The following is a 15,697-nucleotide window of genomic DNA, read 5'->3' as shown; positions in this document are numbered from 1 at the left end:
GTATGTATGTACACGTATACAGAGCGCAGTGTGTACGTGGGCAGTGTGTGTACAGAGCTCAGTGTGTACACAGAGCAGTGTGTGTTACTGTGTATATACAAAGTGCCGTGTGTGTATGTACACGTATACAGAGCGCAGTGTGTACGTGGGCAGTGTGTGTACAGAGCAGTGTGTGTGTTACTGTGTATATACAAAGTGTAGTGTATGTATGTACACGTATACAGAGCGCAGTGTGTACGTGGGCAGTGTGTGTACAAAGCTCAGTGTGTACACAGAGCAGTGTGTGTTACTGTGTATATACAAAGTGCCGTGTGTGTATGTACACGTATACAGAGCGCAGTGTGTACGTGGGCAGTGTGTGTACAGAGCAGTGTGTGTGTTACTGTGTATATACAAAGTGCAGTGTATTTATGTACACGTATACAGAGCGCAGTGTGTATGTACAGAGCAGTGTGTGTATACAGAGCGCAGTGTGTGTGTGTGTATATATATATATATATATATATATATATATATATATATATATATATATATATATATATATACACACATACACTCACACGGCTATTTCCATTATTTATATTTATACACACACACGGCGCTGTCTCGTGTGTGTGTACAGAGTGTTACTGTGTGTGTGTGTATATATATATATATGTATATATATATATATATATACGCGCGCGCACACACACAGAGCGCTTTGTCTCACTGTGTGCCTGTGTCTGTGTATACAGAGAGCGCTGTGTGTGTGTGTATATACACACCGTGTCTCACACACACGTTACTGCCCTTGGAAACACGGGATAACGCACGATATGGCGGCGCTGCATAATGCGCACGTTATCGCTTTAACCGTTCTTTTCAATAGGGATAACGTGCAATAACCCGGCACATCTGTAATGCACAACAGTGTGTGTCATTGTGTGTCGTGTGCTCGTGTTTGTATCAACATTAATCAATGTTACTGTTTCCTTCTACAGCCTGCGAGACCCCCCACCCCCGAGACAGCCTGCGAGACCCCCCCTACCCCGAGACAGCCTGCGAGACCCACCCTACCCCGGGACAGCCTGCGAGACCCCCCACCCCCGAGACAGCCTGCGAGACCCTCCCCACCCCGAGACAGCCTGCGAGACCCTCCCTACCCCGAGACAGCCTGCGAGACCCTCCCTACCCCGAGACAGCCTGCGAGACCCTCCCTACCCCGAGACAGCCTGCGAGACCCTCCCTACCCCGAGACAGCCTGCGAGACCCTCCCTACCCCGAGACAGCCTGCGAGACCCTCCCTACCCCGAGACAGCCTGCGAGACCCTCCCTACCCCGAGACAGCCTGCGAGACCCTCCCTACCCCGAGACAGCCTGCGAGACCCTCCCTACCCCGAGACAGCCTGCGAGACCCTCCCCACCCCGAGACAGCCTGCGAGACCCTCCCCACCCCGAGACAGCCTGCGAGACCCTCCCCACCCCGAGACAGCCTGCGAGACCCTCCCTACCCCGAGACAGCCTGCGAGACCCTCCCCACCCCGAGACAGCCTGCGAGACCCTCCCCACCCCGAGACAGCCTGCGAGACCCTCCACACCCCCGAGACAGCCTGCGAGACCCCCCCTACCCCGAGACAGCCTTGCAGGTGTAGCAATGTTTGACGTGTGCGATTGGAATGACAGCTCTGCAGCACAGTCACTGACGCAGTCTCTGCAGAACGCGCGGGGAACAGACTCCGGAGCACAACCAGAGGGGGTGAGAGCGGGGAGAGGGCAGCGAGACTGGGGGGAGGAGAGGTACTCGCTTATACTCACTTATACTTGCAGTCACGGTGACACTCGCACTCACGCGGTGACACTTGCACTCATGTGGTTGCACTCACATGGTCACACTCACACCCGCACTCACACTGTGACCCTTGCACTAACGCTGTAACCCTGGCACTCACACGGTCGCACTCACACTTGCACGGTGACCTTGGCACTCGCACTCGCGCGGTGACCCTGGCACTCACGCAATGTCCCTGGCACTCACACTGTCACACTCACACTGTAACACTCAGACTGTCACACTCACATGGTTGCACTCACGCGGTGACCCTGGCACTCTCACGGTCACACTCACACGGTGGCACTCACGCGGTGACGCTGGCACTCAGGCGGTGACGCTGGCACTCAGGCGGTGACGCTGGCACTCAGGCGGTGACGCTGGCACTCAGGCGGTGACGCTGGCACTCAGGCGGTGACGCTGGCACTCAGGCGGTGACGCTGGCACTCTTTCCCCTTTCGTAGCTGTCTTCAAGTCGGAAGAAGCGTAAGAAGAGAACCCACCAGCTGCTGGAAATCCTGCGTACGCTGGAGAGCCCCCGGGACCCGGACCCCCAACCAGGTGCGCCGCAACCGCTACACCCCGAGAACCCGACCCCCGGAGACGAGCAAAGGAAGAGACCACCACGGGCAGGTATAAGGAGAGGAGCTGTATACAGAGGTGCCTCCTGCGCGCGCTCCCTTCTGCGCCCCCGCCTCCTGCGCGCGCTCCCTTCTGCGCCCCCGCCTCCTGCGCGCGCTCCCTTCTGCGCCCCCGCCTCCTGCGCGCGCTCCCTTCTGCGCCCCCGCCTCCTGCGCGCGCTCCCTTCTGCGCCCCCGCCTCCTGCGCGCGCTCCCTTCTGCGCCCCGCCCCCTGCGCACGCTCCCTTCTGCGCCCCCGCCTCCTGCACCCGCTCCCTTCTGCGCCCCCGCCTCCTACGCCCGCTCCCTTCTGCGCCCCCGCCTCCTGCGCCCGCTCCCTTCTGCGCCCCCGCCTCCTACGCCCGCTCCCTTCTGCGCCCCCGCCTCCTGCGCGCGCTCCCTTCTGCGCCCCCGCCTCCTGCGCGTGCTCCCTTCTGCGCCCCCGCCTCCTGCGCGCGCTCCCTTCTGCGCCCTCGCCTCCTGCGCGCGCTCCCTTCTGCGCCCCCGCCTTCTGCGCGCGCTCCCTTCTGCGCCCCCGCCTCCTGCGCGCGCTCCCTTCTGCGCCCCCGCCTCCTGCGCCCGCTCCCTTCTGCGCCCCCGCCCCCTGCGCGCGCTCCCTTCTGCGCCTGCGCCCGCTCCCTTCTGCGCCCCCGCCTCCTGCGCCCGCTCCCTTCTGCGCCCCCGCCTCCTGCGCGCGCTCCCTTCTGCGCCCCCGCCTCCTGCGCGCGCTCCCTTCTGCGCCCCCGCCTCCTGCGCGCGCTCCCTTCTGCGCCCCCGCCTCCTGCGCGCGCTCCCTTCTGCGCCCCCGCCTCCTGCGCGCGCTCCCTTCTGCGCCCCCGCCTCCTGCGCGCGCTCCCTTCTGCGCCCCCGCCTCCTGCGCGCGCTCCCTTCTGCGCCCCCGCCTCCTGCGCGCGCTCCCTTCTGCGCCCCCGCCTCCTACGCGCCTGCTCCCTTCTGCGCCCCCGCCTCCTGCGCCCGCTCCCTTCTGCGCCCCCGCCTCCTGCGCCCGCTCCCTCCTGCGCCCGCTCCCTTCTGCGCCCCCGCCTCCTACGCCCGCTCCCTTCTGCGCCCCCGCCTCCTGCGCGCGCTCCCTTCTGCGCCCCCGCCTCCTGCGCGCGCTCCCTTCTGCGCCCCCGCCTCCTGCGCGCGCTCCCTTCTGCGCCCCCGCCTCCTGCGCGCGCTCCCTTCTGCGCCCCCGCCTCCTGCGCGCGCTCCCTTCTGCGCCCCCGCCTCCTGCGCGCGCTCCCTTCTGCGCCCCCGCCTCCTGCGCCCGCTCCCTTCTGCGCCCCCGCCTCCTGCGCCCGCTCCCTTCTGCGCCCCCGCCTCCTGCGCCCGCTCCCTTCTGCGCCCCCGCCCCCTGCGCGCGCTCCCTTCTGCGCCCCCGCCTCCTGCGCCCGCTCCCTTCTGCGCCCCCGCCTCCTGCGCCCGCTCCCTTCTGCGCCCCCGCCTCCTGCGCACGCTCCCTTCTGCGCCCCCGCCTCCTGCGCGCGCTCCCTTCTGCGCCCCCGCCTCCTGCGCGCGCTCCCTTCTGCGCCCCCGCCTCCTGCGCGCGCTCCCTTCTGCGCCCCCGCCTCCTGCGCGCGCTCCCTTCTGCGCCCCCGCCTCCTGCGCGCGCTCCCTTCTGCGCCCCCGCCTCCTATGCGCCTGCTCCCTTCTGCGCCCCCACCTCCTGCGCCCGCTCCCTTCTGCGCCCCCACCTCCTGCGCGCGCTCCCTTCTGCGCCCCGCTTCCTGCGCGCGCTCCCTTCTGAGCCCCGCCCCGTGCGCGCGCTCCCTTATGCGCCCCCGCCTCCTGCGCGCGCTCCCTTCTGCGCCCCCGCCTCCTGCGCGCGCTCCCTTCTGCGCCCCCACCTCCTGCGCCCGCTCCCTTCTGCGCCCCGCCCCCTGCGCGCACTCCCTTCTGCGCCCCCGCCTCCTGCGCCCGCTCCCTTCTGCGCCCCCGCCTCCTACGCCCGCTCCCTTCTGCGCCCCTGCCCCCTGCGCGCGCTCCCTTCTGCGCCCCCGCCCCCTGCGCGCGCTCCCTTATGCGCCCCCGCCTCCTGCGCCCGCTCCCTTCTGCGCCCCCGCCTCCTGCGCCCGCTCCCTTCTGCGCCCCCGCCTCCTGCGCCCGCTCCCTTCTGCGCCCCCGCCTCCTACGCCCGCTCCCTTCTGCGCCCCCGCCTCCTGCGCGCGCTCCCTTCTGCGCCCCCGCCTCCTGCGCGCGCTCCCTTCTGCGCCCCCGCCTCCTGCGCGCGCTCCCTTCTGCGCCCCCGCCTCCTGCGCGCGCTCCCTTCTGCGCCCCCGCCTCCTGCGCGCGCTCCCTTCTGCGCCCCCGCCTCCTGCGCGCGCTCCCTTCTGCGCCCCCGCCTCCTGCGCGCGCTCCCTTCTGCACCCCCGCCTCCTACGCGCCTGCTCCCTTCTGCGCCCCCGCCTCCTACGCGCCTGCTCCCTTCTGCGCCCCCACCTCCTGCGCCCGCTCCCTTCTGCGCGCGCTCCCTTCTGCGCCCCGCCTCCTGCGCGCGCTCCCTTCTGAGCCCCGCCCCGTGCGCGTGCTCCCTTCTGCACCCCGCCTCCTGCGCCCGCTCCCTTCTGCGCCCCGCCTCCTGCGCCGCGCCTGCTCCCTTCTGCGCCCCCACCTCCTGCGCGCGCTCCCTTCTGAGCCCCGCCTCCTGCGCGCGCTCCCTTCTGAGCCCCGCCTCCTGCACCCGCTCCCTTCTGCGCCCCGCCTCCTGCGCCCCGCCTCCTGCGCCTGCTCCCTTTTGCGCCACGCCTCCTGCGCCTTCTCCCTTTTGCGCCCCGCCTCCTGCGCCTGCTCCCTTCTGCACCCCGCCTCCTGCGCCCGCTCCCTTCTGCACCCCGCCTCGTGCGCCCGCTCCCTTCTGCGCCCCGCCTCCTGCGCCCCGCCTCCTGCGCCCGCTCCCTTCTGCACCCCGCCTCCTGCGCCCCGCCTCCTGCGCCCGCTCCCTTCTGCACCCCGCCTCCTGCGCCCGCTCCCTTCTGCACCCCGCCTCCTGCGCTCCGCCTCCTGCGCCCGCTCCCTTCTGCACCCCGCCTCCTGCGCTCCGCCTCCTGCGCCCGCTCCCTTCTGCGCCCCGCCTCCTGCGCCCCGCCTCCTGCTATCCCCGCGCCCCGCCTCCTGCGCCCTGCCTCCTGCGCCCGCTCCCTTCTGCGCCCCGCCTCCTGCGCCCCGCCTCCTGCGCCCGCTCCCCGCCTCCTGCGCCCGCTCCCTTCTGCACCCCGCCTCCTGCGCCCCGCCTCCTGCGCCCGCTCCCTTCTGCGCCCCGCCTCCTGCGCCCGCTCCCTTCTGCACCCCGCCTCCTGCGCCCGCTCCCTTCTGCACCCCGCCTCCTGCGCTCCGCCTCCTGCGCCCGCTCCCTTCTGCGCCCCGCCTCCTGCGCCCGGCCTCCTGCGCCCGCTCCCTTCTGCGCCCCGCCTCCTGCGCCCCGCCTCCTGCGCCCGCTCCCTTCTGCACCCCGCCTCCTGCGCCCCGCCTCCTGCGCTCGCTCCCTTCTGCGCCCCGCCTCCTGCGCCCGCTCCCTTCTGCACCCCGCCCCCTGCGCGCGCTCCCTTCTGAGCCCGGCCTCTCTCTCTCCCTCCTCTAGTTCCTGGGCGTCCCCCCCCGTGTGTGCGCGGTGAGCCCCCCCTCACTGATGGGGAGCCGCGGCTGAGCCGCCAGCAGTGGCGGAACAAGCAGAAAAGAAAGAAGCAAACCCGGAACAAGTTCAGGACAGCGGCGCAAACCGGGGAGGGGGGCGGCGAGGGGGCCGGGGAGGGGGCCGGGGAGAGGGGAGAGGCGAGCGGGGGAGGATGTGAAGAGGAGAGGTGCGAGAGTCTGCCTGAAGACGGGAGACCTGAGAAGCATGGCGCTGCACAGGGGGACAGGACCAGTGTCCCCTCTGCCCTGCCCCGGGGGGGGCAGAAGGTGACCGCTGTGGAGAGATGGAGACTGCAGAAGCTGAAGAGAATTCTGCAAAGGGAAGAAATGAAAAGCGCAGGAGGCCCGGGGGAGGGTGCAGGAGGCCCGGGGGAGGGCGCAGGAGGCCCGGGGGAGGGCGCAGGAGGCCCGGGGGAGGACGAGAATCCTGGGCGAGAGGACACAGCGGGGTCAGAGGTCGCCACGCTTCCTGGGGATCGCTCGGCCTCTCTACGCGCTCGTATGGAACTGCGTCTCCAATCCGCTCGCTTCCGCTACATTAACCAGCAGCTGTACACGTCTGACAGCCGCGAGGCGCACAGCCTGTTCCAGGGGGACCCCGAGGCCTTCGTGGTGTATCACCGCGGCTTCGCACAGCAGGTGCAGCGCTGGCCGGTCAACCCCATCACCGAGATCATAAAGTACATCAAGAACAGGTGGGGCACCGAGAGATGCGAAATATCGGGGGGCTGCTGCAGGGAAGCATTGGGGCGCAATGATGGAGCAGTCACGATTCCAGGCTCTCTTACCTGCTGTTATCATTCTGTGTGCATATTGTGGGGTCCGTCCTGTGTTCTAGGCCCCCTGTCCTAATAATCCCTCCCCTCACTCCTGTGTTCCAGGCCGCCCGCCCTGGGGGTCTCGCCCTGTGTATAATCCCTCCCCTCACTCCTGTGTTCCAGGCCGCCCGCCCTGGGGGTCTCGCTCTGTGTATAATCCCTCCCCTCACCCCTGTGTTCCAGGCCGCCCTCCCTGGGGGTCTCGCTCTGTGTATAATCCCCTCACTCCTGTGTTCCAGGCCGCCCTCCCTGGGGGTCTCGCTCTGTGTATAATCCCCTCACTCCTGTGTTCCAGGCCGCCCGCCCTGGGGGTCTCGCCCTGTGTATAATCCCTCCCCTCACTCCTGTGTTCCAGGCCGCCCGCCCTGGGGGTCTCGCTCTGTGTATAATCCCTCCCCTCACCCCTGTGTTCCAGGCCGCCCTCCCTGGGGGTCTCGCTCTGTGTATAATCCCCTCACTCCTGTGTTCCAGGCCGCCCTCCCTGGGGGTCTCGCTCTGTGTATAATCCCCTCACTCCTGTGTTCCAGGCCGCCCGCCCTGGGGGTCTCGCTCTGTGTATAATCCCTCCCCTCACTCCTGTGTTCCAGGCCGCCCTCCCTGGGGGTCTCGCTCTGTGTATAATCCCTCCCCTCACTCCTGTGTTCCAGGCCGCCCTCCTGGGGGTCTCGCCCTGTGTATAATCCCTCCCCTCACTCCTGTGTTCCAGGCCGCCCTCCCTGGGGGTCTCGCTCTTTGTATAATCCCTCCCCTCACTCCTGTGTTCCAGGCCGCCCTCCCTGGGGGTCTCGCTCTCTGTATAATCCCCTCATTCCTGTGTTCCAGGCCGCCCTCCCTGAGGGTCTCGCCCTGTGTATAATCCCTCCCCTCACTCCTGTGTTCCAGGCCGCCCGCCCTGGGGGTCTCGCCCTGTGTATAATCCCTCCCCTCACTCCTGTGTTCCAGGCCGCCCTCCCTGGGGGTCTCGCCCTGTGTGTAACCCCTCCCCTCACTCCTGTGTTCCAGGCCGCCCTCCCTAGGGGTCTCGCTCTGTGTATAATCCCTCCCCTCACTCCTGTGTTCCAGGCCGCCCTCCCTGGGGGTCTCGCTCTGTGTATAATCCCTCCCCTCACCCCTGTGTTCCAGGCCGCCCTCCCTGGGGGTCTCGCTCTGTGTATAATCCCCTCACCCCTGTTTTCCAGGCCGCCCTCCCTGGGGGTCTCGCTCTCTGTATAATCCCCTCACTCCTGTGTTCCAGGCCGCCCTCCCTGAGGGTCTCGCCCTGTGTATAATCCCTCCCCTCACTCCTGTGTTCCAGGCCGCCCTCCCTGGGGGTCTCGCTCTTTGTATAATCCCTCCCCTCCTGTGTTCCAGGCCGCCCGCCCTGGGGGTCTCGCTCTGTGTATAATCCCTCCCCTCACTCCTGTGTTCCAGGCCGCCCTCCCTGGGGGTCTCACTCTGTGTATAATCCCTCCCCTCACTCCTGTGTTCCAGGCCGCCCTCCCTGGGGGTCTCGCTCTTTGTATAATCCCTCCCCTCACTCCTGTGTTCCAGGCCGCCCTCCCTGGGGGTCTCGCTCTCTGTATAATCCCCTCATTCCTGTGTTCCAGGCCGCCCTCCCTGAGGGTCTCGCCCTGTGTATAATCCCTCCCCTCACTCCTGTGTTCCAGGCCGCCCGCCCTGGGGGTCTCGCCCTGTGTATAATCCCTCCCCTCACTCCTGTGTTCCAGGCCGCCCGCCCTGGGGGTCTCGCTCTCTGTATAATCCCCTCACTCCTGTGTTCCAGGCCGCCCGCTCTGGTGGTCTCGCTCTTTGTATAATCCCTCCCCTCACTCCTGTGTTCCAGGCCGCCCGCCCTGGGGGTCTCGCTCTCTGTATAATCCCCTCACTCCTGTGTTCCAGGCCGCCCTCCCTGAGGGTCTCGCCCTGTGTATAATCCCTCCCCTCACTCCTGTGTTCCAGGCCGCCCTCCCTGGGGGTCTCGCTCTGTGTATAATCCCTCCCCTCACTCCTGTGTTCCAGGCCGCCCGCCCTGGGGGTCTCGCCCTGTGTATAATCCCTCCCCTCACTCCTGTGTTCCAGGCCGCCCGCCCTGGGGGTCTCGCTCTCTGTATAATCCCCTCATTCCTGTGTTCCAGGCCGCCCTCCCTAGGGGTCTCGCTCTGTGTATAATCCCTCACCCCTGTTTTCCAGGCCGCCCTCCCTGGGGGTCTCGCTCTCTGTATAATCCCCTCACTCCTGTGTTCCAGGCCGCCCTCCCTGAGGGTCTCGCCCTGTGTATAATCCCTCCCCTCACTCCTGTGTTCCAGGCCGCCCGCCCTGGGGGTCTCGCCCTGTGTATAATCCCTCCCCTCACTCCTGTGTTCCAGGCCGCCCTCCCTGGGGGTCTCGCTCTTTGTATAATGCCTCCCCTCACTCCTGTGTTCCAGGCCGCCCGCCCTGGGGGTCTCGCTCTCTGTATAATCCCCTCACTCCTGTGTTCCAGGCCGCCCTCCCTGAGGGTCTCGCCCTGTGTATAATCCCTCCCCTCACTCCTGTGTTCCAGGCCGCCCGCCCTGGGGGTCTCGCCCTGTGTATAATCCCTCCCCTCACTCCTGTGTTCCAGGCCGCCCTCCCTGGGGGTCTCGCTCTGTGTATAATCCCTCCCCTCACTCCTGTGTTCCAGGCCGCCCTCCCTGGGGGTCTCGCTCTCTGTATAATCCCCTCACTCCTGTGTTCCAGGCCGCCCTCCCTGAGGGTCTCGCCCTGTGTATAATCCCTCCCCTCACTCCTGTGTTCCAGGCCGCCCGCCCTGGGGGTCTCGCCCTGTGTATAATCCCTCCCCTCACTCCTGTGTTCCAGGCCGCCCGCCCTGGGGGTCTCGCTCTCTGTATAATCCCCTCACTCCTATGTTCCAGGCCGCCCGCCCTGGGGGTCTCGCTCTCTGTATAATCCCCTCACTCCTGTGTTCCAGGCCGCCCTCCCTGGGGGTCTCGCTCTCTGTATAATCCCCTCACTCCTGTGTTCCAGGCCGCCCGCCCTGGGGGTCTCGCCCTGTGTATAATCCCTCCCCTCACTCCTGTGTTCCAGGCCGCCCTCCCTGGGGGTCTCGCTCTGTGTATAATCCCTCCCCTCACTCCTGTGTTCCAGGCCGCCCTCCCTGGGGGTCTCGCTCTCTGTATAATCCCCTCACTCCTGTGTTCCAGGCCGCCCTCCCTGAGGGTCTCGCCCTGTGTATAATCCCTCCCCTCACTCCTGTGTTCCAGGCCGCCCTCCCTGGGGGTCTCGCCCTGTGTATAATCCCTCCCCTCACTCCTGTGTTCCAGGCCGCCCTCCCTGGGGGTCTCGCTCTGTGTATAATCCCTCCCCTCACTCCTGTGTTCCAGGCCGCCCTCCCTGAGGGTCTCGCCCTTTGTATAATCCCTCCCCTCACTCCTGTGTTCCAGGCCGCCCGCCCTGGGGGTCTCGCCCTGTGTATAATCCCTCCCCTCACTCCTGTGTTCCAGGCCGCCCGCCCTGGGGGTCTCGCTCTCTGTATAATCCCCTCACTCCTGTGTTCCAGGCCGCCCGCCCTGGGGGTCTCGCCCTGTGTATAATCCCTCCCCTCACTCCTGTGTTCCAGGCCGCCCGCCCTGGGGGTCTCGCTCTCTGTATAATCCCCTCACTCCTGTGTTCCAGGCCGCCCTTCCTGGTGGTCTCGCTCTGTGTTTAATCCCTCCCCTCACTCCTGTGTTCCAGGCCGCCCGCCCTAGGGGTCTCGCTCTGTGTATAATCTCTCCTGTGTTCCAGGCCGCCCTCCCTGGTGGTCTCGCTCTGTGTATAATCCCTCCCCTCACCCCTGTGTTCCAGGCCACCCTCCCTAGGGGTCTCGCTCTGTGTATAACCCCTCCCCTCACTCCTGTGTTCCAGGCCGCCCGCCCTGGGGGTCTCCCTCTGTGTATAATCCCTCCCCTCACTCCTGTGTTCCAGGCCGCCCTCCCTGGGGGTCTCGCTCTCTGTATAATCCCCTCACTCCTGTGTTCCAGGCCGCCCTCCCTAGGGGTCTCGCTCTGTGTATAATCCCTCACTCCTGTGTTCCAGGCCGCCCTCCCTGGTGGTCTCGCTCTGTGTATAATCCCTCCCCTCACTCCTGTGTTCCAGGCCGCCCTCCCTGGGGGTCTCGCTCTGTGTATAATCCCCTCACTCCTGTGTTCCAGGCCGCCCTCCCTGGGGGTCTCGCTGTGTATAATCTCTCCCCTCATTCCTGTGTTCCAGGCCGCCCTCCCTGGTGGTCTCGCTCTGTGTATAATCTCTCCCCTCATTCCTGTGTTCCAGGCCGCCCGCCCTGGTGGTCTCGCTCTGTGTATAACCCCTCCCCTCACTCCTGTGTTCCAGGCCGCCCTCCCTGGTGGTCTCGCTCTGTGTATAATCCCCTCACTCCTGTGTTCCAGGCCGCCCGCCCTGGTGGTCTCGCTCTGTGTATAACCCCTCCCCTCACTCCTGTGTTCCAGGCCGCCCTCCCTGGTGGTCTCGCTCTGTGTATAATCCCTCCCCTCACTCCTGTGTTCCAGGCCGTCCTCCCTGAGGGTCTCGCTCTGTGTATAATCCCTCCCCTCACTCCTGTGTTCCAGGCCGCCCTCCCTGGTGGTCTCGCTCTGTGTATAATCCCTCCCCTCACTCCTGTGTTCCAGGCCGCCCTCCCTGGGGGTCTCGCCCTGTGTATAATCCCTCCCCTCACTCCTGTGTTCCAGGCCGCCCTCCCTGGGGTCTCGCCCTGTGTATAATCCCTCACTCCTGTGTTCCAGGCCGCCCTCCCTGGGGGTCTCGTCCTGTGTATAATCCCTCACTCCTGTGTTCCAGGCCGCCCGCCCTGGTGGTCTCGCTCTGTGTATAACCCCTCCCCTCACTCCTGTGTTCCAGGCCGCCCTCCTGGGGGTCTCGCCCTGTGTATAATCCCTCACTCCTGTGTTCCAGGCCGCCCTCCCTGGTGGTCTCGCTCTGTGTATAATCCCTCCCCTCACTCCTGTGTTCCAGGCCGCCCTCCCTGGGGGTCTCACCCTGTGTATAATCCCTCACTCCTGTGTTCCAGGCCGCCCTCCCTGGTGGTCGCTGATTTTGGCTGTGGAGACGCTCAGCTCGCTCGCAGTGTCCGCAATCAAGTTCATTCGTTTGACCTGGTGGCTCTGAATGATCAGGTGACCGCCTGTGACATGGCGAAGGTACGTGGTGACGCTGAATGATCAGGTGACGCCTGTGACATTGCGAAGGTGCGTGGTGACGCTGAATGATTAGGTGACGCCTGTGACATGGCGAAGGTACGTGGTGACTGAATGATCAGGTGACGCCTGTGACATGGCGAAGGTGCGTGGTGACTGAATGATCAGGTGACCGCCTGTGACATGGCGAAGGTACGTGGTGACGCTGAATGATTAGGTGACGCCTGTGATATGGTGAAGGTACGTGGTGACTGAATGATCAGGTGACCGCCTGTGACATGGCGAAGGTACGTGGTAGCCGAGGTCAGGGAACATCCCACTTCTGACACCACCTGTGGCAGGACGGCCTGTAGCCGAGGTCAGGGAACAGTCCACACGTGTTGTTTCAGGATAAATGAAAACGTTCAGTGGCTTTATTTCTCCACAACATACTAACACTCCAGGCCTATCTAGCAGGCTGCCTGGCTAAACCATTACCAAACCGTAAGTGTATATTATGCAGTCAGGAAAACAAATGAACAATTCTTACTTTGGTTGAAAGAGTTAGTTGGTGAATCCGTCTGGCTAGCAGCTCACATAGCGGCGTTCTCTGGTCTAAGGCAGGCAGCTACTGCCAGTAACAACATCCTCTTATACCTTGCTGGTTATCAGGTGTCAGCTTACCTCATGATTACCTAGCTTCCTCCTGAGTTAACCTTCTGAGTGCTGGATGAAGCACTCAGACATATGTCTCCCAGGCGTAACTGATAGGAGTTGACTTCACCCTGTCACAGTGACGTTGAATGATCAGGTGACGCCTGACACATGGCGAAGGTGTGTGGAGGGATCTTATTGCCTTTGTCGCTCCCTATGATGAGGTCTCCCCTATTTGTCACCGGAGGGTCAGACTCGTTGCTCGGTTCCGAGGTTTCTGTTCTTGATCTTCTTGGTGCCGATGTTCACGTGTAATATCTCGTCAGTGACGCAACCTCTATGGCTGTCTCTGCAGGTCCCTTTTTCGCATGAGCGAGGCTGTCTCTCTGTGACAGTCTTTCTGTCTGTAGATTTCTTTCGAGTGTCTCTTTCATCTGTATCATCTCTCGATTCAGCGTATCTTAGTCATCTTCTCTCTTTTATGTAACGGTCTCTCTGTCTCTGCAGGTCCCTCTCTTGGATGAGACAGTCGATGTTGCAGTCTTCTGTTTGTCTCTCATGGGGAAGAATATCGTGGAGTTTCTGCAGGAGGCAAATAGAGTCCTGAAACTGGGGTGTGTCTCCCTGATGCTCTCTGATGTCCTCTCGGGCGCTCCTCTCGCTCTCTGATACCCATTCTGACACCACCTCGATCTCTTTGCGCCCCCCCCCCCGCTCATTCTTTGCGCCCCCCCCGCTCGCTCTCTGCCGCCCCGCTCGCTCTCTGCCGCCCCCCCGCTCGCTCTCTGCCGCCCCCACCCGCTCGCTCTCTGCCGCCCCCCCGCTCGCTCTCTGCCGCCCCCCCGCTCGCTCTCTGCCGCCCCCCGCTCGCTCTCTGCCGCCCCCCGCTCGCTCTCTGCCGCCCCCCGCTCGCTCTCTGCCGCCCCCCGCTCGCTCTCTGCCGCCCCCCGCTCGCTCTCTGCCGCCCCCCGCTCGCTCTCTGCCGCCCCCCGCTCGCTCTCTGCCGCCCCCCGCTCGCTCTCTGCCGCCCCCCGCTCGCTCTCTGCCGCCCCCCGCTCGCTCTCTGCCGCCCCCCGCTCGCTCTCTGCCGCCCCCGCTCGCTCTCTGCCGCCCCCCCCCCGCTCGCTCTCTGCCGCCCCCCCCCCCGCTCGCTCTCTGCCGCCCCCCCCCCCGCTCGCTCTCTGCCGCCCCCCCCCCGCTCGCTCTCTGCCGCCCCCCCCCCGCTCGCTCTCTGCCGCCCCCCCCCCGCTCGCTCTCTGCCGCCCCCCCCCGCTCGCTCTCTGCCGCCCCCCCCCGCTCGCTCTCTGCCGCCCCCCCCGCTCGCTCTCTGCCGCCGCCCCCCCGCTCGCTCTCTGCCGCCCCCCCCCGCTCGCTCTCTGCCGCCCCCCCCCCGCTCGCTCTCTGCCGCCCCCCCCCGCTCGCTCTCTGCCGCCCCCCAACCGCTCGCTCTCTGCCGCCCCTCCCCCGCTCGCTCTCTGCCGCCCCTCCCCCCGCTCGCTCTCTGCCGCCCCTCCCCCCGCTCGCTCTCTGCCGCCCCTCCCCCGCTCGCTCTCTGCCGCCCCTCCCCCGCTCGCTCTCTGCCGCCCCTCCCCCGCTCGCTCTCTGCCGCCCCTCCCCCCGCTCGCTCTCTGCCGCCCCTCCCCCCGCTCGCTCTCTGCCGCCCCTCCCCCCGCTCGCTCTCTGCCGCCCCTCCCCCCGCTCGCTCTCTGCCGCCCCTCCCCCCGCTCGCTCTCTGCCGCCCCTCCCCCCGCTCGCTCTCTGCCGCCCCTCCCCCCGCTCGCTCTCTGCCGCCCCTCCCCCCGCTCGCTCTCTGCCGCCCCTCCCCCCGCTCGCTCTCTGCCGCCCCTCCCCCGCTCGCTCTCTGCCGCCCCTCCCCCCGCTCGCTCTCTGCCGCCCCTCCCCCCGCTCGCTCTCTGCCGCCCCTCCCCCCGCTCGCTCTCTGCCGCCCCTCCCCCCGCTCGCTCTCTGCCGCCCCTCCCCCCGCTCGCTCTCTGCCGCCCCTCCCCCCGCTCGCTCTCTGCCGCCCCTCCCCCCGCTCGCTCTCTGCCGCCCCTCCCCCCGCTCGCTCTCTGCCGCCCCTCCCCCCGCTCGCTCTCTGCCGCCCCTCCCCCCGCTCGCTCTCTGCCGCCCCTCCCCCCGCTCGCTCTCTGCCGCCCCTCCCCCCGCTCGCTCTCTGCCGCCCTTCCCCCCGCTCGCTCTCTGCCGCCCCTCCCCCCGCTCGCTCTCTGCCGCCCCTCCCCCCGCTCGCTCTCTGCCGCCCCTCCCCCCGCTCGCTCTCTGCCGCCCCTCCCCCCGCTCGCTCTCTGCCGCCCCTCGCCCCGCTCGCTGCCGCCCCTCCCCCCGCTCGCTCTCTGCCGCCCCTCGCCCCGCTCGCTCTCTGCCGCCCCTCGCCCCGCTCGCTCTCTGCCGCCCCTCGCCCCGCTCGCTCTCTGCCGCCCCTCCCCCCGCTCGCTCTCTGCCGCCCCTCGCCCCGCTCGCTCTCTGCCGCCCCTCGCCCCGCTCGCTCTCTGCCGCCCCTCGCCCCGCTCGCTCTCTGCCGCCCCTCGCCCCGCTCGCTCTCTGCCGCCCCTCGCCCCGCTCGCTCTCTGCCGCCCCTCGCCCCGCTCGCTCTCTGCCGCCCCTCGCCCCGCTCGCTCTCTGCCGCCCCTCGCCCCGCTCGCTCTCTGCCGCCCCTCCCCCCGCTCGCTCTCTGCCGCCCCTCCCCCCGCTCGCTCTCTGCCGCCCCTCCCCCCGCTCGCTCTCTGCCGCCCCTCGCCCCGCTCGCTCTCTGCCGCCCCCCCCCCCCGCTCGCTCTCTGCCGCCCCTCCCCCCGCTCGCTCTTTGCCGCCCCTCCCCCCGCTCGCTCTCTGCCGCCCCTCCCCCCGCTCGCTCTCTGCCGTCCCCCCGCTCGCTCTCTGCCGTCCCCCCGCTCGCTCTCTGCCGTCCCCCCGCTCGCTCTCTGCCGTCCCCCCGCTCGCTCTCTGCCGTCCCCCCGCTCGCTCTCTGCCGTCCCCCCGCTCGCTCTCTGCCGTCCCCCCGCTCGCTCTCTGCCGT

The 15,697-nt window shown here is 67.2% G+C and overlaps 1 protein-coding gene across 1 annotated transcript in view; it reads left to right on the top strand.

Moving 5' to 3' along the window:
• The first annotated feature begins 700 nt into the window (after positions 1-700).
• The window catches only part of RRP8 (ribosomal RNA processing 8), a 26,830-nt gene continuing 11,833 nt past the window's right edge, over positions 701-15,697 (top strand). Inside the window, exons 1-5 of the mRNA XM_075580579.1 lie at positions 701-1,738; positions 2,275-2,443; positions 6,011-6,758; positions 11,905-12,034; positions 13,172-13,278. Coding sequence (XP_075436694.1) covers positions 962-1,738; positions 2,275-2,443; positions 6,011-6,758; positions 11,905-12,034; positions 13,172-13,278 — 1,931 coding nt within the window. The 5' untranslated portion in view covers positions 701-961. The remainder of the gene's footprint in view (positions 1,739-2,274; positions 2,444-6,010; positions 6,759-11,904; positions 12,035-13,171; positions 13,279-15,697) is intronic.

Source organism: Ascaphus truei, assembly GCF_040206685.1.
Source record: "Ascaphus truei isolate aAscTru1 chromosome 3 unlocalized genomic scaffold, aAscTru1.hap1 SUPER_3_unloc_4, whole genome shotgun sequence".
Taxonomy (NCBI): domain Eukaryota; kingdom Metazoa; phylum Chordata; class Amphibia; order Anura; family Ascaphidae; genus Ascaphus; species Ascaphus truei.
This window is presented reverse-complemented; position numbering and strand designations above follow the sequence as displayed.